Consider the following 23841-nt stretch of genomic DNA (forward strand, 5'->3'; position numbering starts at 1 on the left):
GCTGCCTGGGGAAGATTGTCCAGTCTCCATCCTTGGAGGATGTAAAGATTGAATAAAGACTTGAGTAACCTGGTCTGAATTCATGGCTGAGCTTGCTTTGGGCAGGAGGTTGGACTACAGACTCCCTGAGGTCCCTTCCTACCCCACTTACTCTGTGATTCAATGAATCTGTAACACAATCAGACAGTCTTTACACATGCAAGTCGTAGTGTCTAGCCCTTTTTCAAACATCAATTAGTCTACACAAAGTAGCACATTAGTTTTATTAATTACCCTCTGAGCAAAGCTACTAAGTTCCTGCTATAAGGCCGAAATGCACTTTCTGTGGTTGTATATTGACTGAATATGCACCAGGAAAGCAACTCAGTTCAATGGCTCTTGTTTTCACTGCAGCGCTCTCAGAGAGCGCCCACTTGCTGACATTTTCCATTCATTTGTTCTTATACCAGCTGTGTCCTTTTGCATTTACTCCACTGATTTATTTATGAAGCAATTATAAAGCAAAAAAACCCTAGAAGTTTCCTCTCCTAGTCCCTGTTCTGTTAGGCCAAGCAAGCCAAGTTTTTTCAAGGACTTCCCTTTGACTTGGGGCTCTTCATACAGAAGATGGAGGTCAAACCCACACCTCAACCGTTGGTGATTAGAATGAGCCAAATTAAGTCTTTTGTATTAATATTTTATTAATATTTCTCCACTCGTACTAGAAACGTTTAGCTGGATGCAACCGTGTCAGTACGGGCGGGAGAGCTGAGGCGAGCCCGACGGGCTGCGGCTGCCGCCCGCCTTCTCCCCTCAGCGGCTCCTTTCCCGCCTCAGCGGCGAGGGGGAGGAGGGCGCCCTTAGGCGCTCCGCGCCCTCCCTCCTCCCCCTCGGCACTGAGGCGGGCCCGGGCCGGCTCCTCCTCTGGCAGCTGCGGGCGTCGGCAGCCAGCGCAGGCGGTTACTCCCGTCCGCGCCTCAGCCCGCTCGGAACCGAGGGGCGAGCGTCCCTCTGCCTGTCCCGCACCGCCCCCGCCATGTTGCAGCTCCTGCGAGGCTTCGCGTTGCCGGCGGTCGCCTGCGACGGGAGTAGGGATGGTGACTCCCGGTACGCCAACCTTTTCAGGAAGCTGGACCTCAACGAAGATGGGAGGGTGGATATTGCCGAGCTCCAGATCGGCCTCCGGGCTATGGGCATCCCCCTGGGAAAAGAGGCGGAGGAGGTAAGGGTGGGCCGGGGGCGCGGCGGCCCTTCCCCGGTCTTCAGCCGCTCCACCCGGGCGCTGCCCCCCGGAGTAGCAGCCGCTCGCGAGCGGCCTCTCTCCGGCAGCCCGCGGCCGTGGGGAGGGCGAGGCGCGGCCTGGCCGCCCCGCCCCGTGAGGGATGGGGCGCTGCCCGGCTGCGGCTCAGCCCCGATGGCCGCGGGGCTGCGGCGGCGGGGGCTGCTCCAGAGCCGGGAGCCGCATCCGGGGCTTTGGGCCGCCCCTGGATGGAGTCGGCCCCGGGCCTGTCTTTTTGATTCCCGAGGCCGCCGTGCCTGCTCCAGCGCCGGATGGTGCAGGCACGTCTCAGGGTTATGAACGAAGGATCCCGCGTGCGAACGCCATTATCAGCAGGGCTGTTGGCGCTTCTGTTGCCAAGTGGGCACGGCCGGGTTTATTCGTCATGTGCCGACTTTTGACTTCCTTTGACTCTTTGTTTGTGTGATATTTGATAGCATATTCCTCCTCCAGCACGAGGAAGGATGGCAATGTACAGCTTTTGGCTGTCACGCCACCTTTGCATAATATAGGTCAGAATAAATGAAGGCTTGCTTTGGGCAGCAGGTAAGTAAATCTGTATAACAATGTTGTGACCTCACAAGTCAGTAAAACTTGCGTCATCAAGTGTTCCAGCGCAATGCTGAGTTATGCTAGCAAATCTGAGAAACTTCTCTTTCCTAGTTGTTTTTTCAGTAATCCTCAGGGATCAGAATATAAAATCGTTTAATATGCAATTCTGTAGGCCTAAGTATTTGCGCGGTACGGCAAGTCTGTGCTGAAAAGGCATGCATAGGTTCAGTTAGGCTGAACAGGTACAGCTGAGATCTCAGCTGGAGCTATTACTGTTAACAGTCCTGTTCATTTCTGTATAAAGAATGCTTGGATGGCATTCCATAGCATAGTTTCTGAAGGAGGTTCAGGAAAGTGAATTTAAATTTTGACTGCAGTGATAAGAGATACGTTGGGTCAATAATTCAGTTTCAGTGACCTTCTACTAATCGTGGGACACTCTGCCAATTCTTTCCCACGGTCTCGTTTGGTCTCTATTTTACCTCTTTTTGGTATACCTAATTTTCCATCTCATATACTTAAGGGAAAAGTATCCAGCAGGCCTCTTGAGTTGAATGACGCTTATGTGAGAGTATAAATGAAAGCACGCTTTCACTTCAATATTGCTTCTGGTCAAAATCATCTTTACAATAAGCGTATTTTGTGTTCTCAGCTTTTGGTGTATAAAAGGAGGGACAGTTTGGCTTGTTTGCCTGTCCATGAGAGTTGTCCGTGTTAAGAACATGCTAGTTGTGAACTTCATTCGCACATTATATACACATTGTTGAAAACCTGTTGTACCAGTTTCACTGTAACAATTTGGGGTTTTTACTTACATTGAACAACAGGGAAGCAGTTGACCAGTTGATTTTCTGGCATTTGACGAGGTGGTCCTCCCGTGTAATCAACTGAAAGCCTTGAGACACAAGTGGCATGCTGCTTAAGTTTTGAGGAACTTAGAATTGAAGTTCCAAGTTCTTTCTCAAGATCAGTGTGATGCCTTTCATTAATAGTGCACATCTGAGTATCTGTCAAATTCTTCTCAGTTGCTACAGGATAAACTGGAAGTGAAACCCATGAAATCAATAGAGATAAGCTTGACTTACCTGGGTGTAATGGAGAGCAGGAACTGGCTGCCGTAGTTGCTTAAGAAACACAGAGTAAACAAGATAAGCCATGAGTCATGTTGCACATTTGAGTGGGGTGAAAGAATTGGAGTGTGCTGAAACTTCTATACGCTCACCATTTTAAACTTAATGGTGGGCACAGTTTGGACTAGAAACTAGTTATATACTGTTAATAACTAGACGTGTTATAATAAGAGACTCTCAGTAAGACTCGCCTCCAGCTTCTTTCCTGTCTTTACGTAGCTAATCTGCTTCCTGTACCTTTTTGCAGCTCAAAGCTGCCTTCTCCCACTTACTTCACATTAAGCTCTAAAGTGATGCTGAATTCAGTAAGATGTCCTTTTACTACTTGCTGAAAAGGCATTTTATTAATGAAGTCAGATATTAAAACATATTTGTGTTGGGAGAGGCAGAAGTAGTCTTATAATTACCAATAACTAATGAGTAAGGAAATGAGGTGTGGAAATATTACACAATGTAGCAAAGTGTTAGCTGCTGAACTGCTCAACCCTGCCAACATAGTGGCAGTATGGGGTGGGCAGACCCTGAGGTATCCTAAAGCAGAGTAGGCTTCAGTGCCTCATGGCTGGGTTTGGGTCTTAGACGTTGCACTATTGGTGTGTTCTAGATGCAGGTTTGGGTTAGGTTTCCAAAAATACTCTTGCAGGGCTGGCTTCTGTTGCATGGGATGTAATCCATGTACACGGGAGTGTTGGTCACTGTACTTCTGGGGGCACAGCTGCTTCCTGGTTAATGCCTGGTAAGGGACCATGTGAGTGTTACTGTGTTTCACTGCAAAGTCAGTTGGCTCATCCTAAGTTGTCATCTTCAGGGTATAAATTAGTGTTTGTGCTATTAGTGTTACTTTCCTCTCTCCTCTTGAAATGAATTCTTTAGAAGGAATATGCATGTCTTTAAAAGATACAAAGCTGCTATCCATTTGAGTAATAGACTACTGGTAAGCTCTTTTTATTTCACCTTTCATCAGTTGTCTTGGCGGTTTTATTAATGTTTAATGTATGATGAGACACGCTTTTAGATGAAGTAACATTGTAGAAATGAGAATCGATGTGAAACCATGTGGTAAGCTTTGGAGGTAGGTTGCATGTCCCTCTAAGGAAGAATAATTTTTTCTCCATAGCAACACATCGTAGCTTGACAGAAGCTCGTGACTTGGTGTTCTACTTGACCTGCCTCCTGTCAGTATCTGACAGACAAAAGTAAACCAGTGGAAAATCTGATATGTGTGCTGCTTAGAGGCTGCCAGGATGACTCCTGTTTTAAATTGTAGTGTATTACCCACCAGGAATGGGTAATTTTGTAAAGCTTTACAAAAGGTTCCTGACATATGTCAAGACCTGTGAAGAAGGAATTCAAGTGTGGTGACAGTTTCAAATGGTGCTCTGTAAGCAACATTAACAGCTATTGTACAGTTACATTGATTAGTGGACTTGTCCTGTAGAGACACAAAATAGATGCTGGGATCAGATCTCAAATGATCTCATCCTGTGTCTTCAGAATGCCATGGGTCTCTTAGGCGGGAGTACCATAAATGGTGTGAGTGGTTATATGAAGTACTATTTTTGTTCACCCTTTCCTTCTGTTGCAATCAATCCTTACAGTAAACCTGTAGGAGGCGAACCCTGTGTTTGAATCTTCGGTTTGCAGTAGGAACAGCCAAGCATTCAAATTCAGGTACTATTTATACATTGAGTCCTGGAGCTAGGAGTAGAAGGATGTTATTGAAATGAACTACTACATTGTGGAAACAATATAATGATCTTATTTAGACTGACTCTCTGTAAGGTTTTGACATAAGTTTTTGGCTACTTTAAAGTTCCTTTAGATGAAGACACAGTGCGATGAGACACCTTTGTTTGGTGGAAACAGGGCCCGATGAGACTAAATTCTCAGCAATCAGAATATGGTCTGTTTAGAGTAATTGACTGTGTTTATGAAAATTTTAGTCCAACGAAGCCTATAAATACTCAGAACACTTGAAGCGTGTTGCTGTGTTTAAGCCAAAGAAAATTCAGAATTCCGTCAAGCAAGGCAGGCCCCTGTGCTGTGTTACAGTGCCACATCTCAGTGTGGGAGGTCGGGTGAGAACAGGGCCAGGTGTGTATTGTTTCCTTCTGTGCTTTTCTCAGGCCTTTAAAAACTACAGCTAGATAGTGCCTCAGAGCTTGAAACTTATCGTAGCTGTTCCTAGTCCAGAAAGCACATATTTGTTTAGTGACTGAGCTAAATATGTCCTTGAATATTTCTGCACCGTGTATTAAGATTTTTGTGCTTTTCTTTATTTTGTAACTTCCCTTACATGGCAAAACTAGAGGGCTAGTAGACAACCTTCACTGAAGCCTCTTCATTATATTGTAGCTTGACTAGAAACATACAAAAAGCTCTAGTTACTTTGGCAACTTCTTAGAAGAAACATGGGCATTTTCGATCACACAATATCTACTCTTAGAAATTATTATATGTGATATGCAGATTCACAGTCTCATAAGCTTCAGCGCTTTGATGTCTGTGTGTCATTCTTATGTGAAATGAAGCTGTCTCTCACCTTAACAGTATACCAAAAACTGGTACTGTAGGTAAAGAGTAGACTGACATCTTCAACTCTTTACCAAAACAGATGTCACACCATGTGATTGTGGAAAACTGGAACTACTTAGTTCTTTTAAACTTTGCTTTTCAGACCACAATAGGTGTTATGATTATGTCTGATTATGGGGACTTAATTGTGAAATACCACAAACATCTTCAGTAATATATCTGACTTCAGCTCTAAGTAAACATGTAAGTCATTTTCATTTCAATGTGTACAACTTCAAAAGCTTTTAACTGATACGTGCTGTAGTCTCCAAGTTTCCATATAAAAGAGCAAGATGAATATAAGTGTGTTTTCATAACACTTTAAGCATCCAGGGAGATAAAATGAATTTTTTTAATACGAACTTGATAGGTTTTTTCCTGAACAGTGACAGGATACAATGAATGATTAATTCTTCCTCTTGTTGCTGCAAAGTGCAAGAATGCCAGGCACCAAATATGGGAACCCCCATGCCTGGAAGATCTCTCAACTGCATGTTGAAATGCTTTGCTAAATCCCTGTCTTGAGACAGCAGTGTGTCCCAGGTAGACAAACAAGGTAAACTGGTAAATCTTTTAAGATGACTCTAAGGTGGGGATGCCTCTGTAGCAGAGTAGTCTTATTTAATGGAAAAAGTCTACCAAGTATGTTCAAAGTCAAAAATACCAGTGTAACTTGCAAGGAATGATGAATGAAGGTGCAAGGGATAGTTTGCATCTCCCATTTATGCTGTTTCAGATTCTTGGAATCTAATTCATAGCTATGACTTGAGAGAGTTTATCCAGGTCCTGAGGGAGCAGCTTCTGCAAGGCATGTTGGAGAGCATACTCGCGACTTGCATCTCTTCCTTTTTAGGCTCATTTTATAGAGATTCTGTTGCCTGAAATGGACCAGTGAGAAGACCACTGCTAGTGCTTTGCTGTTGCAGGGGAGAGTGGTGCTCAGGACAAAGAACGGGAAGGGGAAGCTCGGCAGCTGATAGCAACATCTCTGCTACTGCCAAGGGTGCAAGTCTGCTGTACAGGAGTGGGGGGCTCTGTTAATGTCTGTCTGTGGAAGGTGTAAAAAGTCTGCTGGGGTACTCTTTATGTATTGTTAGTATCTTTTGTGAGGGAAGCGGATAAATATGAATGCAGCATTTGAACAAGTGGGGAGGTCTTTGGAAGCAGTGCAAATTACTGTTTTGCTCAAGATACAGTGTTGTGTTGGATTTCTGGAGGTTAAGTGGCAGTCTACTTTGTTAGTGTGTTACATGGACTCACTGGTTGGGGTATAATGTTTTGTGAACACATCCTCAGGCCCTTCCCTTTTATGTTGGACTTATCTCCCAACTGATGCAGTTTGACAAGACTGATTTTAATAATCTTTAGTACTGATTTTTGAGTTATCATTGTGTGTCATAAATTTATGTAGTCTTGGCAGATGTAGGTAGAAAAAGGACAACATTTGTTTTTAGTATTGTAGGATTACGTACCCAGTAAAGAGAGAGGAGTTGCGTATACTTGAGCTGTGACTGAATTTGGCTTCCTGTAAGATTACAGTCTAATAACTTAAAGTTGTAGAATGCAGAGCTATGTGAATGACTGGCACTAATTATTTCGGAGGTGAAGGGAGAAAGAATAGAAAGAGGGGAGAAGAGGAGAAGGGAATATCATGATTGGTTTTATATATAGTACCTCTGGTTTACAAAGAAAATGTGAAATTTGTGAATGCCCGAAGACATGATGCTGTTCTTACTGTGGTGCTGGTGTTTTTTCTATCCAGTATTTGTAACTGTGCCCTTTGGAACTCTAGTCATAGATTACAGAGCAATGAATTACTAATTGCACCAATTACATGTCTTTAAGTGTTGGTTTTTTACCTGCGTCTTGTAGGTAGCACGATAGGAAGCCAGAAACACCCATTAACTTCTTGATGGATCACTTCCTTTTAAATATTCTTTACGTTCTCTAAATTAGCTGAAATAACAAGCTAATGAATAGATGATTGGTAATCATTTGTACCAAGCAGCCCTGCCTTTCACACACAATTCAGTTTTGTAACCAGAATGTGAAGGCTTATGCACTATATACAAATCATGATACTAAGTAATATAAAAATTAAACTGTGAATTTAAAATAAAGTTCTACATAAAAGCATTAAGATTTCTAGTGTATTGCATTCCCTGTCTTTACGTTGTAGCTGTGAATGTGTTAAAGCTCATAACTTTGGCACAGAGTAATCTTAAGAATTCATCAGACCACTTACTTGCAGGGCGTCAGGATTTTTAGGTATATATAAAGCCTGTCTGTAAGTTTTCTGATTTGTTTTTTTTCAACAGACCTGCTGGCTTAGGTTTCCACACCAAATACAGGGGACTTCTGGAGGAGTAGGTATTCAACACTGCAATGTGCTTTACATAAGTCAGAAATGTAAAAATAAGATTCTTCAGTGTTTCAGTCTACTTGTGGCCTTTCACATGGGTGTTTCCTTGCTGTGCAGGTCTTTGAAAGCAGCTGTATTAACAAAATATACAGTAGAGAAAGAACAAAAGTAGCAGAAATTAAAAAAAAAAAAAGGGGTGGGGGAGAAAAGAAAAAGGCAGCAGTGTCATGACCAAATAGGTCAGCACAGGAGCATTGTAGTTATGTGTGAAGGGCCATTAATAAGAAAGGTCATCTAAACAGCCTTCCTATATCTATCAGTAATTAGTAATTCTTTACGTGGTCACCATTTCTTTTAATCGAGTGAATTTTCTTTATTGCTTGGGGTTAAAGTTTTTAAACAATGAGAAAAGAAATGGCACACCTTGAAAAATAAACATTTTCCTCTTGGGGCTGGGCCTACATAAAGGTGAGGTGATCCCACAGTAAATCTGTAACAAGAAATGGCAGGTTTTACGAGTCAGGCACACTGAACATTGTTTCCCAGGACTTCCAAGCAAGGACTGGCATCTAGTTGGTTCCTGCTCTATTGTTGTCAGCATGCCTGTTTTAAAATGCGTCCAGTTCTCCATCAGAGAAGTTGGTGAACCAGGAAGTGGCACAGAGACAAGTAGTTGCAACTATGCAAAATCTGACAGCATATTAAATGCAGAACAGCAGAGTTAGATTCCCTGTTGAACTGAAGTGAGGGTGATTGAATGTTGGAACAGGTTGCCTGGGGAGGCTGTGGAATTTCCATCCTTGGAGATGGCCAAGACTCAATTGGTTGTGGTCTCGTGCAACCTGATCTAATACGACATGCTTTGAGCCAGGGTTGTGCTCGATGGCCTCCAGAGGTTCCTTCCAACCTGAATTACTATTTGATGCTGTGAATGGGCAGTTTGTACCTGGGAGTTAGTGTGCCAGGCTCCCCACAGAATCAAGTACGTGTTTTCCTGCTGGCTATGCCCATGGCGTATACCCTTCCCGGGCCTGAGGGAGTTTCTGCCCTCCAAGTGGAAGGCAAGCTCCTTTCAGCATTTCTGTTTGTTCCACTAACTTGAAAATTACTGGTTTTAATCTGAAACTTTTAACACCCGCATAACTATTACATTTCTATATTACATTGCTATCTAGCAAGGGGCTTTTGTTTGTATGAACTTCTTGTAATGTGAGAAAAATGCATGTGCCTGCTGAGGAAAAGCATACTTTTTTTCCCGGTCGCTTCTGTTCTGCTGCGCTGATAGTGGCCGAGACTGGCTTGAAGTCTGGAAAATAACTGTAAGAACAAAAGTAGGGAATGAAGAGTATGTTTGTGCTTATCCTTTTAGTTGTTGCAATATAAAATCCGCTCATTTGGCAGATGAAATGAAAAGTGCCCCCCTTCACACACGCTAATTGCCAGTTCTCTAAACCTCCTAGGAATTTCCGTTTGGCTCATGTCATTCTCAGCAGTGGAGGTTTTGTAATTAGAATTTAGTTAAAGTTTTGTCATATTTCTGAGCCAGAACAGCACTTCCCTTGTTCTGCATTTTCGTTTGTGTAGTTCAGATAGCAGTAAGGAATAGCAACAATTTGTGTTGATTAGAATTCACTCAGAGTGTGTGTATGACTGTTCTCAGTAGTTTGTGGGAGTCCAGCACTCAGATCCTGCAGTACAAGGAGCCATGCGTGGAGTACTAGATGGGTTGAGGTTGAAGTGTCTTTGAGGGGGAGACTCTTTTCTGGCCAGAGTAGTTTTTAATTGTGGTATTTGTTTTGTTTTTTTAAAAATTATTTTAAAAATTATTAATCTATTAGCCTTTCTTAATTTCTTGTTAGAAGGTCATGGTTGGGAACGCCTCCATAAACTTCAATAAATGTAAACTATTTTTTTTCGTAATGGGAAATTCTGAACAGCCCTAACCATATTGGCAAGGGCATGAAACTGAATTGATGAGTATATTTTTGTTGACAGATTATTACTAGAAATTCCAATCAAGCTGAATTTAGGAGTATACTAAGAACACTATTTTTCTAAGCTGATACCAAACACCTTTATCTGAGTGTGCGCTAATTTGAGTTGACACTATTGTGCATAACTTGCTGTATTACGGGAGGTAAATAATTTGCTGCTTATTTCACTGTGTAGTATCACATCGTCATCTTCCCTTCCATTGAGAAATCTATGATAATCTTATGAATTTTGGTTTTTTTGAGATTAAACATGAAAGTACATCTCTTTTAGTACAGGGATAGGAAAGATAAAGGAGGCAACACGAATGTATTCAGATGTCTTCAATTTTTTTCAGACACCTGCAACAAATATACCAGCATTTTCAACTTCCTTTATGTTTAGTTTCTGTAGGCTAGAACTTGTTGGACTTTGGTCTTTTGAGGACTTCTACTAATTACAGTGGAGCAAACAAAACGATTAAAACCAGATTTTGCAGATTAGAACAGCCGTGCAAATCTTGTCGAGAGTTACTTTATTCAGAAACTACAGTTGCTCAAGGCAGCCTGCAAAGTAGAAGATATTTGGAACAATTTTTGGCATGTGCTTTATGTGTACCCTGAAGTGCTCTGAAACTTACTGCAAAGTAACGAAGAGATTGTGCTGTCAGGTTGGTCTCCTGTCTGTCTTGCACGGAGTGCTGCTCCTGTAGGATTTCACACATTGAGGGAAACCACAGGGACTGATGCCCAAAGGAAGAGATGAGACGTAATTTCCCCTTAAACCTTGTGTTCTAGAGCAGGGTTTTGGGGTAGGTTTCCCTGCCCACTTCCTGCGCGTCCTGCCAGAGGCAATGGCAGCGCCGTGGAAGTGTGGGAGCAGATGGAAAGCGGCTGTGGCGGTGTGCTGTGGGCCTTGCGTCTCCTCTGCCCCGTTGCTCTCTCTGCAGCCCTCCGTGTGTGGAGCAGCCCTTGCTGTGGGGCCCTTGAGAAAAGCCCAAGCCTGTAACCCCTGCAGAGCTCCAGGGCTAGCCTGGGCTTTGCTTTTTGCGGGGCTTTGCCTTTGAAGACAGGCCTCAGCAGTTACTGGCTGATGGTTGGAGGGGGGGCTGCTGCAGTTTGCTTTTTGAAAAAAGTATGTTTTCACACACAAAAATGGTAAAGTATTCTGGCCCTTTGTTGAGAAGCTGTATTTTGTATAGCTGTATATGCCTAGGCTGTATTTCAGGCTTGTTTCCTGCAGTGCTCCAACTGTATGCCATGCATTCAACTTGTAGTTAATTTTACATGTAATGTTTCTTATCTGCAGGACAGTTACTAGGAAATACATGCAAAAATGGAAGATAACTGTGGTTCTATTTGTTACAAGTCTGTTGTTTGTTTTAAATTTTTGTCAGGGCTTCAGTTTGAAGCCTCCTCAAACCCTAAGGGGGTAGAAGTGCTAGTCAGGAAAGACCTTTGTATTTTTTTTTGTCAACAGTTAAATAGTTAATTGCTATTTGTATTTTTATCTTTATAATTCATAATTAATAGACCACTGGATTAAAGAGGACAGTTAAGACAGTATTTGTTCAATTTTACTGACATATTGACAAATTTCATGTATAACCAGGAAAGTCACAGGCTTTTAAAGTTGTTCTCTTTCATGATTTCATCCTGTCCCCCATCTCCTCCACCACAAATTGATACCTGTAGGTGTAACTTTTGAGTGCTGGTAAGAAACCTTAAAATGTTTGAATGGGAAAATTTTATGCAAATAATAAATAATGCTTTCTTAAATCTAACTTTGCCGAGTGTTTTATCTCTTTATGCTGAGTGTGTGTTAAATTCTGAAAACAAAATATAGCTCTGAAGTATACACTTAGGTGTTTTCCTGTTTTGACTCCCAAAGTGACCAATATGATGCTTTTCTTAGTCAGGGCTGTGCCATGCTGCTGTTGCTTTATGGCCTGCTGTAATTTGGAAAAGTCAAATGCTGAATTTTCTCTCAACAGAAAATTTTTAAAGCTGGAGATACTAACCAGGACGGACAGCTAGATTTTGAAGAGTTTATGCAGTATCTTAAAGATCATGAGAAAAAGATGAAACTGGCATTTAAGAGCCTGGACAAAAACAATGATGGTATGCCTCCATTTATTTTATTTGTTAAAACATTGTTTGAAGAAACTGCATTAAAAGTTATCTTCATATATATTCTTTGTCTAAACTGCAGACAAAAATTTGTGACTATGGAACCCCTGCTTCTTTTCCTTAGTAGGATCATAATTATAGTTTACTATAGGTTGAAATAATAAATGATTATAGTCTCTTTTCTTTTTATTATCTTCCAGGTCCATTGATCTGGGTCTTTTTGTTCCCCAGATGGAGAAACTATAAGGAAGTTTCTAAGTATCTATTAAAGATAAAATAGTTTTTAACTCACTGAATGTTTGCATCTCGTTTGGTTGCATGATTTTAATGTACTTCGCTCAGTCCTCGTAGTAGGCAATCAAAATACATAATCTGTGTTTAAATTGATTTTAAATTATGTTTGCTCTTTTGTAGGTGTTACAATGGAACTTAGTGAGCTCCAAGGTACTGAGTGTACTAAGCTCTGTGTTTTAAACAAGTATCGTCTTTCTTTTCATGTTTCAAGGGAAAATTGAAGCATCAGAAGTTGTCCAGTCCCTCAAGATATTGGGTATAAGCATTTCAGAAAAACAGGCAGAAAAGATCCTGCAAAGGTCAGGAATTATTATTTCTTAAAGTGTTTTATGCTTCTTTGTATTGTTAATTATTATATATTTATAATTCAGAAAATAGGATAAATGGGATTACAGCTTTGAAAGGTGTTGGTACCTTCAGTGGTGCCTTTATAGAAATTCTCACATACGCCACCTGTTCTTGTGCAATAGTAAGTCTAGTCACCATTTGAGTATCTGGTTCTGGGAGGAGATTGGTATGTCATTTCCCTGTAAATGTTGTTGATAGAATGAAGCATTATATTATATTTTTAAATGGAATATACCAGATGCACTTGGATAAAGAAAGCATAGTATTGAAAGGCCGTGACAGATTCAGCCTTGAAGTCTTCATATGGACTTTACAGTCAGTTGTCACTGATATGATGGCCAATATTTTAAAAAAAAAAAAAAAGGGGGGGGGGGGTGTGTGGAATCAACAAAACAGAACAAAACCCCATCCCTGCTACAATGTCCTTATGTAGTTTTGTTCAATTGCTTTTCAGTATTGATGCTGACGGGACAATGACAGTAGACTGGAATGAGTGGAGAGATCATTTTATGTTTAACCCAGCTACAGACATTGAGGAAATAATTCGATATTGGAAACATTCCACTGTAAGTTCAACTTCTCTTTTAACTTAGTGCAGCTCTTAAGTTCATCTCTGCTGGGTTCATTTGCAATATTGAGTATAACAGCTTCACAGCTGTTATATTTCAAGCATACTTGTATTTAAGATTGTTTGATTTTCCTTTTCACTTTGTGTTCTCCCATTTACAAGCAGGGTAGCGTCATGTAACTTTCTTCTGAACAAAGAACTTCATCTAAATTTTGCCAATAATTATCAGTAATTCTTAGGGAGGAATCCTTTTCTTCCTTTGGAGATATTCCACAGAAAGATAACCACCACAGTATTAAACCTTTTTCTTTTCACATTATGGTACATTCTTATGTTCAGTGCTTTTGATGTGTTGAAACAAGTTATAGAAACATTTTAACTGTTTCTTATGCTGAAATTAGTTCACTATTTGCATTTATGTAGTAACATTGTCATTATAAAATCACTCGTGTCATTAGTGATGATTTTCTGTGCACACTCTTTTGTGCTATAGAATTTCATTTAAGAATGACAGACTATACAGCAATGGGCTATCCACTGTGCAGATAAATTTTTCTAAGTTACTATTGAATGGAGTTCTTGCCACCTCAGTGACTGACTTTTAAGAACAAATTAATAAGGTAAGTAACCCAATAGCAGTCCGGTTTGATAAATATTCTTCCTATAGATTATTGGAGTACTCTATAAAGTTAGGTAAAGACAGATTTCTTTGAATATAGTGAGACCATTTATGTCTTCAGGGATTAGTCAGCATTTCCATAATAAACAATTTATGAGATCTGAAAGCTTTGAGTATTTCACACTGCACAACCTCAGTTCAGAAATGCTTGCCAAAAGGGAGTTAGCTCCTTGTTTGCTGAAGAAAACACTTGAAGCACTGCTATGAGATCAAACAGTCCCGGTCCCAGCTAGCTTAGTGGGAAAAAACCCCCATTGCTTTAATAAAATGCTTTGTATTGCTGTTATTAACACAAGATCTATTTTTTTATTATTATGGAATGTCATTATTTACCCCCAAGAAACAATTTTAGAAGTCTCTTGTGATCTTCCAGTCTTGCAGTCAACTGATGACCCAGTTATCACAGCAAGCAAAATCCAGTTATACAGCAACACAGCTGGTGTTTCAGATAAGAGCAGATGTGAGACCTCACATGCCTGGTTGGCATCAACAGCTCTTCCAATTTTGTTTTTATTGTAAAATTGTAATTGCCGTCAGGCTCTTCCAAGCAGATAGCTGCATTAGTGTAGAATTATTCTGAGTTGGTAGCTGTGGCCTTTCTATTACGAACACCCTCAAATTTAGCTTTTTTTCTTAGTTGTGTTTAGGGCTCAGTAGACCCAAGGTTTAAACACTAGTAGATATGCATAATATCTCTGACAACATTGAATTTATATTTTGAGAGTTCTGACTGATCTTTTGATGACGCCCTGTAGTTGAGCTGCTCATGGAAACCATGAATGTCAGAAGGATGAAAGGATTTTCCAATTAATCTGTTCTGTGTTCAATATCCAGAATAGTTGGTGCTTAACCTGTTTGTCTTGTGGCTATATCTATAATCTGCATCCTGCAATTGTTGTGTTCCAAATGACAGTATTCTGCCTACTTAACAGGTAGGGAACACAGCATAAATTAGGGATGGAGTGTCTACAATTAAAATCAACAGTAATTTAAAAAAGTTGATCTGTTAACATGCTTTCTGGTCAGTATTTATCAGTTATTAAAACATTTTTGCTTCTTTTTTGGTTTCATTTATGCATAATATTGGCTTTGCATTATCTACAGTGTATTTTTTTCCTCATATATCCTGGTTATAAATTACATGAAGAGCAGAGACTGTGTAAGTGATATGTGAGATTCCATAGTCTTGTATCTTGGACGGCATTATTGCTAAAGCCTATGTTCTTTGAATTTGTATAGTATTGAATAGTAATAGAAACATGCACCTCTTAATGAAATTTCAAACTTTTATAGCTGAAAAGAGTCATTAATATGTCTTTCAATGTAACTGATAAGAATATGTAAAGCATTAGTCAAACTTCCCATTTTGTAAGACAATACACAGCAGTTACCAGAAATAGAATGTTCCAATATATCAGCTATAAAAATGCTACTTGAAAATATTGGGGGGCAGAGGGGAAATCCCACATATGTGTGAATAAATTACCATGAGAGAGAAATCTCTTGTTAGCATCCTTAGGAGATTACCAAACTAATCTCAGAAGGTTGTCCGGTGAAAGGTTAGCTGCAACATATAAGCATTTGAGCTTTAGTGCTGACTGTAAAGGTCTACCGATCATGACAGAATGTCTTTGTTTGGGCCATACTCAAGGCAGAAATTTGTCATAATTTTTAATGATGATGGTGCAGTCTTTGAAATGGTGGGTCTGTGGTGTTACTGCTCAATATCTATGCAGAAGTCATTAGAAGTTGCTATTCATTGAATAGCAATAGCAATCCATAACAAGTTAATTACAGAATGTAAATTAAAGATTTTTTATTTTTAGCTAGCATTTTATTTACATATTCTCAGGTGGTAGGCTAATTCGGAATTAGTACTGTTGATAAAATTGAGGTGATGGAATGAGATAGTTATTTGCATGTCTTTGCTTTGGATTCTAATAGGTGTTGGATATAGGAGATAGTTTGACTGTTCCAGATGAGTTCACAGAGGAAGAGAAAAAGACTGGACAGTGGTGGAAACAGCTGTTGGCAGGAGGAGTGGCTGGTGCTGTCTCTCGAACAGGTACAGCACCGTTAGATCGCCTTAAAGTAATGATGCAGGTGGGTGCAATGCTCAGGAACTTCTTAGTTTCTAGTGTATCACTTCAATTTTTAGGAAGTTGTTATGGAAAACTGATGGCCAAATAAAATATCTAAATTCTGGAAGTCTAGTTATATTTTATGCTCATAAAATTTTTCTTTTCCATAGTCATATTGGCAAAAATGTAAACAAATTATTACAGTACTTGTGCCACTAAAGTTGTTTTTTCAATAGTGGATGTTTTTTTGCTAGTTGATATATTTAAGCAATTTAATACTTGGGTGATGAGTTTTACAATCTAATCAGAGCAGTGTTCTTTACTGTGACTTTGGGTTTTTTTTAGGTTCATGGTTCAAAATCAAACAAAATGAATATAGCCAGTGGTTTTAAGCAAATGTTGAAAGAAGGTGGTGTCCGATCCCTCTGGAGAGGAAATGGTGTAAATGTTGTGAAAATAGCTCCTGAAACAGCTATTAAGTTCTGGGCTTATGAACAGGTAGGGTGATAAATCAGAAATGAAAATAATGGTAAATAAAATACTGTATCACTCCACTGTTCGTTATTTGCACTGTTGTATTACAGAGGAGTTCTTATCATGGTTGAGGATTTTGTCACAGTAATTTAGAGTGATTTTCAGATTTAAAATGGTCTGTTTATTCTGTTAATAGTATACTTGGTATTAGGCAGATTTTGCTATTGTATTATAAGCACTGTAAATAAACTAAATCTATAATACATTTTAAACTGTCTTCCAGTCTGCATAGCTTTATAGAGAGTACTGCATTAATATCCAGTTTATTACTTCGAAGTGACAACAAGCAAAAACTTAGCACATTATGCTAGCTGAACTTAAAAAGAATCCCGTTTAAGTCAAATATCATGGTGCTATGTAAGTTGCCGTCATCCTGGATTTCAGAGTTATATTTACCTCTGAATCAGCTTTAAGCATCATGTTAAGGCCTAATCCTCCTTTGGAAAATGAACTCCTGTTCTGGTGTAGTTAAATGATCTTTATTTGTCCTTTGTGGGGCTTGCTAGTGCCTCAAGCAAGACTAAGTGAACGTATTGCACATCTCTGTACAACTATGAAATAAGAGCAACAAAAAGTCAAGTGAACTTTGGGATATTGCAAGACTGATCAGCAGCTTTTGATGCCATAGAGTAACTTTGAGCACATTATTCCTTACTCTTGCTCTGCCTTTCGAGAGCTGATGGCACGTTCTTGCGTGATGGTGTCCCTGTCTTGAATGAGCGTATGTATAGCTCTAAGTGTCTCTGTGAACATGCTAGCTGATCTTTCATTCTCTGATAGAAGAACTGGATCTGCAAGGGAGTCAGGTTCCTCTTCTGTTATACGGGGGCAGTAGTGTGGGTACCCTTGTGTTGGTTGTTTGCAGGATACCTGACAGTACCATGGGTGGATGAGGTGTTTAATGTAAAGGATTCTTGCAGGCTGGGATATTTATTGCATTCTTGGGAATCTTTGTCCACAGAGTTGCAGTGAGTATAGTGCTAAATTTGTTGGCTCAGTAAACGTAACTATAAATAAATGAAAAAAGTACGTACAGCTTGAAAAGACATTTTGTACTGTCCTCCTGTCTCTCGTAGTAACACTTGCCACTCTGAAAAAAGCATGTGATGTTTATTTTATGTTTTTTAACTATACAGTATAAGAAGATACTCACTAAGGATGATGGAAAGTTGGGCACTGTTGAAAGATTTGTATCTGGTTCTTTGGCTGGAGCAACAGCACAAACGTCTATTTATCCCATGGAGGTAAGTAACAGAGAATCTGCTTCCGTTGGAGACTCTGCCAAATGTCTGGTTCATTTCCAAAGTAAACCCCATTTTGCTCTTGAAGGTATTGTAGGAGTTCCTCTGTATTCTTATATCCTAATTTATTTTTACCTTGGACTTACTTTCAGAATTCCAGTCCCAGGCATTTTAGAATATACTGTGTTCCTTATAATTTTTCTATATATTTGGCTGTATAATATTGTCTAAAGCAATGTTTAAATAAAGCCTAGTTCAGGGAAAAAATAATCCAAGAAAGCATTTAAAATTAAGTACATATTCAAGTATTTTCTAAATTGGGTATAAATCTTTTTCCCACTGTATGTAAGCAAGGAATGGTCTTGTCTGCAGCAGAACTGATGTTGCATGATGATTGATAGCTGGGTCCGATTAGGAAATCAGTATGGAGGGAGAATGTAACAGCTGCAGCTGAGGCTGGGTGGGTTAGCTGCTCTTTCCTCTGTGGGACATATTTGTATGGGGTACTACACACGTTGCAATTTAACTAGCATTAATGTATTAACTGCTCTAGGGTAGCTATTTCACATCCTGCTTTCTTTTTTTAAATAGCAGTAGGATGTACTTCCTTTACTGCTGGTTCCTCAGAAAGTTTATCTTGTGCAATAACTGGAATATATGTTGGGTCTGGGATTAAACCAATACCAGCATCAAGACTTGGAAGTAATGGAAAATTAAACTTAAATACCTTTTTCGTAGGAGGGGTATCAGTAGGAATAGAATTTAGTTGTTTTCATTGCTGACAGTGATAATGATCCCTTTTTTAAAGAGCATCCTTGCTCTTAGAGCCGCTAGTCTGAGTACAGAGGTGGGTTAAGTTAGAGTAACAGAAGTGTTATGTAGATCATCTGCATTACACTCATCAGTGGAGACAGGTGAACTATTCTACAATAAGATGCTCTGATCTTTCCAACAAAGATATAATACTGTCCTAGAAGTGTTTTTTAGGGTGTTTTGAAGTAAAAGGAAAGCAAAGTGCCAGGAAACTCCTGAGGAAGCTGCAGTCTTAGGAGGCTTTAAAGTAGGCCAAATTCTTGCTCGGGAAATCTCCCTCTGTGGTTTCTTTTGGAAACTGTTACTAATTTCTTTGTCCTAAGGTGCTGGAGAGATGACTTTGCATTATTAATCATATGCTAGGTTACAGTAGTGAGACTAAATCTTTATATCCCTTAACTACCTCTGTGTTGTGCTTTTTGAGAGATTATTTTCTTAATAAAGCTTTGCTCTTCCCAGATCAGAAGTGTGATCTGCTAGTATGTTAATGCTCTTACTTGTTCTGTAGCTAATGCTTCGCTTAAATATTGCTCACACTGCTGCCTTCAAGTTGATGAAAAATCTGCCTGTTTTAGTCAAAAAAAGAAAGTTAAAATGCAATTTAAAAAGGCTAATAATTTGTAAGCTAGCATGTGGTAGTATGAGTGTGTACAAGGAAACAAATTTACCAGACGTGGGTATCTCTAGGTTTGCTTAATTAACAACTCAGAGTTGGGCCACCACTGCAGTGAATGGCAAATAATCAAAGCATCTATACGGGTTATATACCTTTCCTAGCCCATTACCTAAAGTCCAAAGTCTTTGTAAATTGGAGAACTGAAAGGTTGAGTGCAAAACTACATAATTTATTATAGTCCACCACAATCCCCTGTCTCAGCTGAATTCTTCTCCTCTAGTTCCTATTCTTATTTCAGTTTCACAGTCATCCTCGGGTCATTGTTGTCTTTATTGCTTCTTGCACTAATCTTCGCCTTGGATAATTCTGAGAAAGACCTTAAGATGTTCTATTAAAAACTTAGTTAAAACAAACAGTTTCCATTCCTACAATCTCTTTATCTAATTAAGCACCTGCATTTTATTAATTAATCATCTTTTGTTTAAACTGTCTCTACTTGATTAGCTTAACTGCGTTTTAAACCAGCCCTGGCTTGGGGCTGTACAAGGAGCAGGCTGAGAGCGTACTCCAGGCCTGTTGAAGCAGCTCTGATAGTATTTGGTCAGGATAACTAAAATCTAATATCAATCTAATATCAATCTAATATCTCTTAAACCGTAATCTAATCTATAGTCCTAAAGTTATAGGTTTCTTACACAGGGTGCTACTTTGCACTAATGATAAAACCTGAAGAAGTCTACTGCTAACAAAGCCTTAACAGTAGTTATCACAAGGAGATTTGAAGTACCAAAATGCAAAGCAGTTCCATCTGATTGAATAAGCAGAGAGATTTAATAAATAGGTATGTAATTAAGGCTACTATTTTTTTCCCCTTTAGGTTTTAAAGACCAGATTGGCTGTGGGTAAAACAGGGCAATATTCTGGGATGTTTGACTGTGCTAAGAAGATCTTAAAAAGAGAAGGTGTAAAGGCCTTCTACAAAGGCTATATTCCTAATATTCTGGGTATAATTCCTTATGCTGGCATTGACCTTGCTGTTTATGAGGTGAGTTTAGATCACTGAATGCATGTAGTTTTCATTAGTTAATTTATGAAAAAGGTAAATATTCTTCCGAATACCTGTATCATTAATTAGATTTCTAGTACACTTGTAGTATTACAGTTGCCTTCAGTTTAAAATAGACAAATGAGAATTTCCACTAATTTTACTAGATTTAATGTTTTTCTTTGTTTGCCCCTATTGGAGCAGTGCCTGTGCCGATGGGCCCTTACAGTACCAAACAAGAAACCTACTCATCAGGCAGGATTATACAGACCTTGGCAATACAACATGCTTGCATACGTAACTAACCCTGTTGGACTGGAACAGACCTGTTCTATAGCAAATATGGGCCTTAAACACCTGATATGATATTCATATTGTATTGCCTATCCTGCACTTATACATTGTTTTGCCCTTTTCTCTGATTTATAATTGGATTATAGTAACCTGAATTCCTTGTGTGTCTGTGCATGTCACCAGAATTCTCTGTGGCTGACATATAGCTGTTGTAAGGAGTTTGAAACATCACTCTCCTTTCAAGAGGAACTGGCACCTCTTACACACATCAGCATCAATTAAAATGTTTTCTCTACCTTAGATGCTAGGTGTTACTTCAAACTGTGTTAAGTAATTCAGATGCACAGACTAGTTTTTTTTTTTCTAGTCTAGGCAAATTTTTATGTGACACTGCAGTAGTAATCAGCAGAATTGCTTGAACAAACGTTTTCAAAGCACTATGGAAGTTCTTTTCTACAGTTTGCATCCTTGCTTCTGCATGGGGTGATGTGCACAGCTGTGTGAGCTTTTGTTGCACCCCATGGGGTGCTGAGTCGTGTTCCCCTCCTCCTTCCCTCAAAGTCTTAACAGGTCTAGAACATGGGCAGTGTTCCTGCTGCTTCATTTTTTAAGGATTTCTCTTCTAGGCACTAACTACTGTAGTCTGGTTAAAGTCCTTAACCATACGCTAAGGTGTTTACCTGTGCATTTTAAAAGTAAGCACGTAGGACTGGCATAGTGAGATTGGTGCTTTTCAGGACTGAGCCCGTAAGATTTGTTTATGAATAAAGATATATTTGTTTACCTTCTTGAATGCAGATCACTTACTTAATTTTCTATCTTGGCAGCTCTTAAAGAGTACGTGGCTGGAACACTATGCATCAAGCTCTGCTAACCCAGGTGTTTTTGTATTGTTGGGATGTGGTACTGTTTCCAGCACATGTGGGCAATTAGCCAGTTACCCTCTTGCTCTTATCAGAACACGCATGCAGGCTCAAGGTGAGTCCTGTTGTACTGAAAACGTTTCTGTGTGGTCACATAAAGATTGTATCATTTGGGATAGCTCTAGCAGAAACATGAGAAGAAAAAAATCCTGCTTGGAAAAACAAGGACTTATCCAGAAAATTCTTCTTAATGTTGCTTTGTTCTCCCTATTACCCCCAACACTGTTCCTCATACTCAATTCAAATGTAACATTTCAGACGCTGGTGCTCTGTGAGCTGAGCGCGCCACATTCCATACAAGACTACCAGCCACAGAGCTCTTGTCATAGTCTGGGAGCACTTTTCTAAGAGTTAGAATGTTTCCTAAATTTTAGACACAAAATGAAAAGGACTCTCATCATCCTGTGAAGGTAGACCGCAATGTTTGCTTTGGAGGATATTTCATAAAGTCAGTTAAATAGCTGAGGTTTTTGCTTGAGAGCTTTGTGCTCAGACTTAAAGATAGGAGCCTAGATTTCCAAAGGAATTTGTCGATAATGCTTTTCAGTGGGATTTAGACACATGGATATCTCTCAAATGTCTGGGATTAAAGAGATCTTGCTGTGAGGACTCAAGTTTTAATCAATGGCCCTAGAGGCTCACCACCCAGGTGTTTAATACTTGCTTAAGAATTTTAATATTACTAGAACTGTTGTATAACACATTATCTTTTTGTTCTAGCCTCAGTGGAAGGAGCTCCACAGCTAAACATGGTCAGTCTCTTTCAAAGAATTATTGCTACAGAGGGGATCCGAGGACTTTATAGGGGCATAGCCCCTAATTTTATGAAAGTGCTTCCAGCTGTCAGCATCAGCTATGTTGTATATGAAAAAATGAAGCAGAATTTGGGAATAGCATGAAATGAAGGAAAAAGGTGAGATGCTTCTAATGTTGTTGGAAACACCAGAACAAAAATGATTTTTCAAGTAATCTGCTCTCACAGAGAGAGAGCTTTGTGGAGAGATGCTGCAACTTCTGCTTTTGCCCTCAAGTGGGAAGAAACTTTTTAAAATATTAATTCACCATTTCTAAACAGATACCTATATTGCACTTTAAAATGTCACTGAGTTTTTAAAAAAAAAAAAATCAAGAAACTATCTTTAATTCAACAATATGCTTGTATTTTCAGGAAATCATGTATATTTTACTTATTGGCTTCTTCTTTTAACTTGTCTTCTCTAAATGTATATTTGGCTTGGATCAAACCAAAGGTAGGAGAAGTTTATACTGCCTTGAAACTGAATATTTGAAAGTGACTTTTTGTTTGGTCATGCTGCCTATACTCAATTCACAGGCAACATTTTGCATGCCTAGAAGTAAGCACTTTTGTTATTTTTGAAGGCTTAATGTTAAGTTTGTGGGGGGAAAAAAAAAAGCATCGTAGATACCGACAAGGATGGAGTAACACATTAAAACATAGCCCATCACCTTTATCTTCAGGCTAACTTTTTTTTAAATTTTATTTAAAGAATACGAGCCTGAGAAACTGCTGTTCCATGGTATCAGAATACCTCAGATGGATTTACGCGGTATTTTTGTAGTACAATCAGTGATTTTCATAATTTGCTTCACTGGACCCGCTTTTCATTGCACTTGCAAATGCTAACACTTTGCTAACAATTTTCTAACACAAATGCTAAACCAATGACAAGCTTTGGTTTACAGCTGCACATTTTATAGGATCATAATATGAAGGAACAGAAAAGACTTGGTTACTAGATCCATTCCATCCAGGTGCAAGTTACTGTTTAAAAATGAGATGGAGGATCCAGTATTAAGCTGATAGTGACTGTAATACAGCCAGTAGTGGAGGTCATCATAGCTGCCTTGGGGAGAGAAATGCTTCTCTTTTTGGACTCCCCCTTCTTTCCCTTACTCAGAGGGCTACAGTCCACTATGTGCTTTTAGGCAATAAAGAATTGCATTATTATGTAAAGGTTTTACAGGTTTGTCACATGAAATAAATCCTCTTTCCCTCACAGTCTTCTGTGCATGCTGGCAGTGTGTGTGAAATTCAGAGGGTAAAATACTGAAGCCATTTGTCCAACCGACCAAATGGGACTGCTGGTCTGAGGTGCCCATCAGAACTTGTTAGTGCTTGAGAAACAGCTCCCCCTCAAAAAACAAAGCAGCACTTCCTCAATGTACAAAGTAGTTATTTCCATGTACAAGTACTTCCCAGAGCGACTTCCTTTTTTTTGGGGGGGGTGGTGGTGGTGCTGCAGTTCAGGTGCCTTCGGGCCTGAACACAGAAATAGAGTAACAATTATGGCCAAACTCATTTTTTTATGCTTTTTCTGCTTTCTGCAACATGTGGTGTCTTAATCTTTGTAAATTTGGGATTATCTTTATACTTACCTTGACATTCTAAAAGCAACTCTTCTTAGACC

General features: G+C 39.5%; 1 protein-coding gene across 1 annotated transcript; it reads left to right on the top strand.

The window, feature by feature from the left end:
- Window positions 1-1015: 1015 nt before the first annotated feature.
- On the top strand, window positions 1016-22810 carry SLC25A24 (solute carrier family 25 member 24; the record flags this gene model as incomplete). Its single annotated transcript, XM_082003053.1, has 10 exons — window positions 1016-1201; window positions 11841-11967; window positions 12482-12569; window positions 13073-13184; window positions 15810-15968; window positions 16292-16444; window positions 17617-17724; window positions 20028-20195; window positions 21317-21467; window positions 22133-22810. The coding sequence occupies 10 exons, from the start codon at window positions 1016-1018 to the stop codon at window positions 22309-22311; spliced, it is 1431 nt and encodes a 476-aa protein (XP_081859179.1). The 3' UTR covers window positions 22312-22810.
- Between the last annotated feature and the right edge of the window lie 1031 nt (window positions 22811-23841).

The sequence above is a fragment of the Phaethon aethereus genome, assembly GCF_964289735.1.
Source record: "Phaethon aethereus genome assembly, chromosome: 8".
Taxonomy (NCBI): Eukaryota; Metazoa; Chordata; class Aves; order Phaethontiformes; family Phaethontidae; genus Phaethon; species Phaethon aethereus.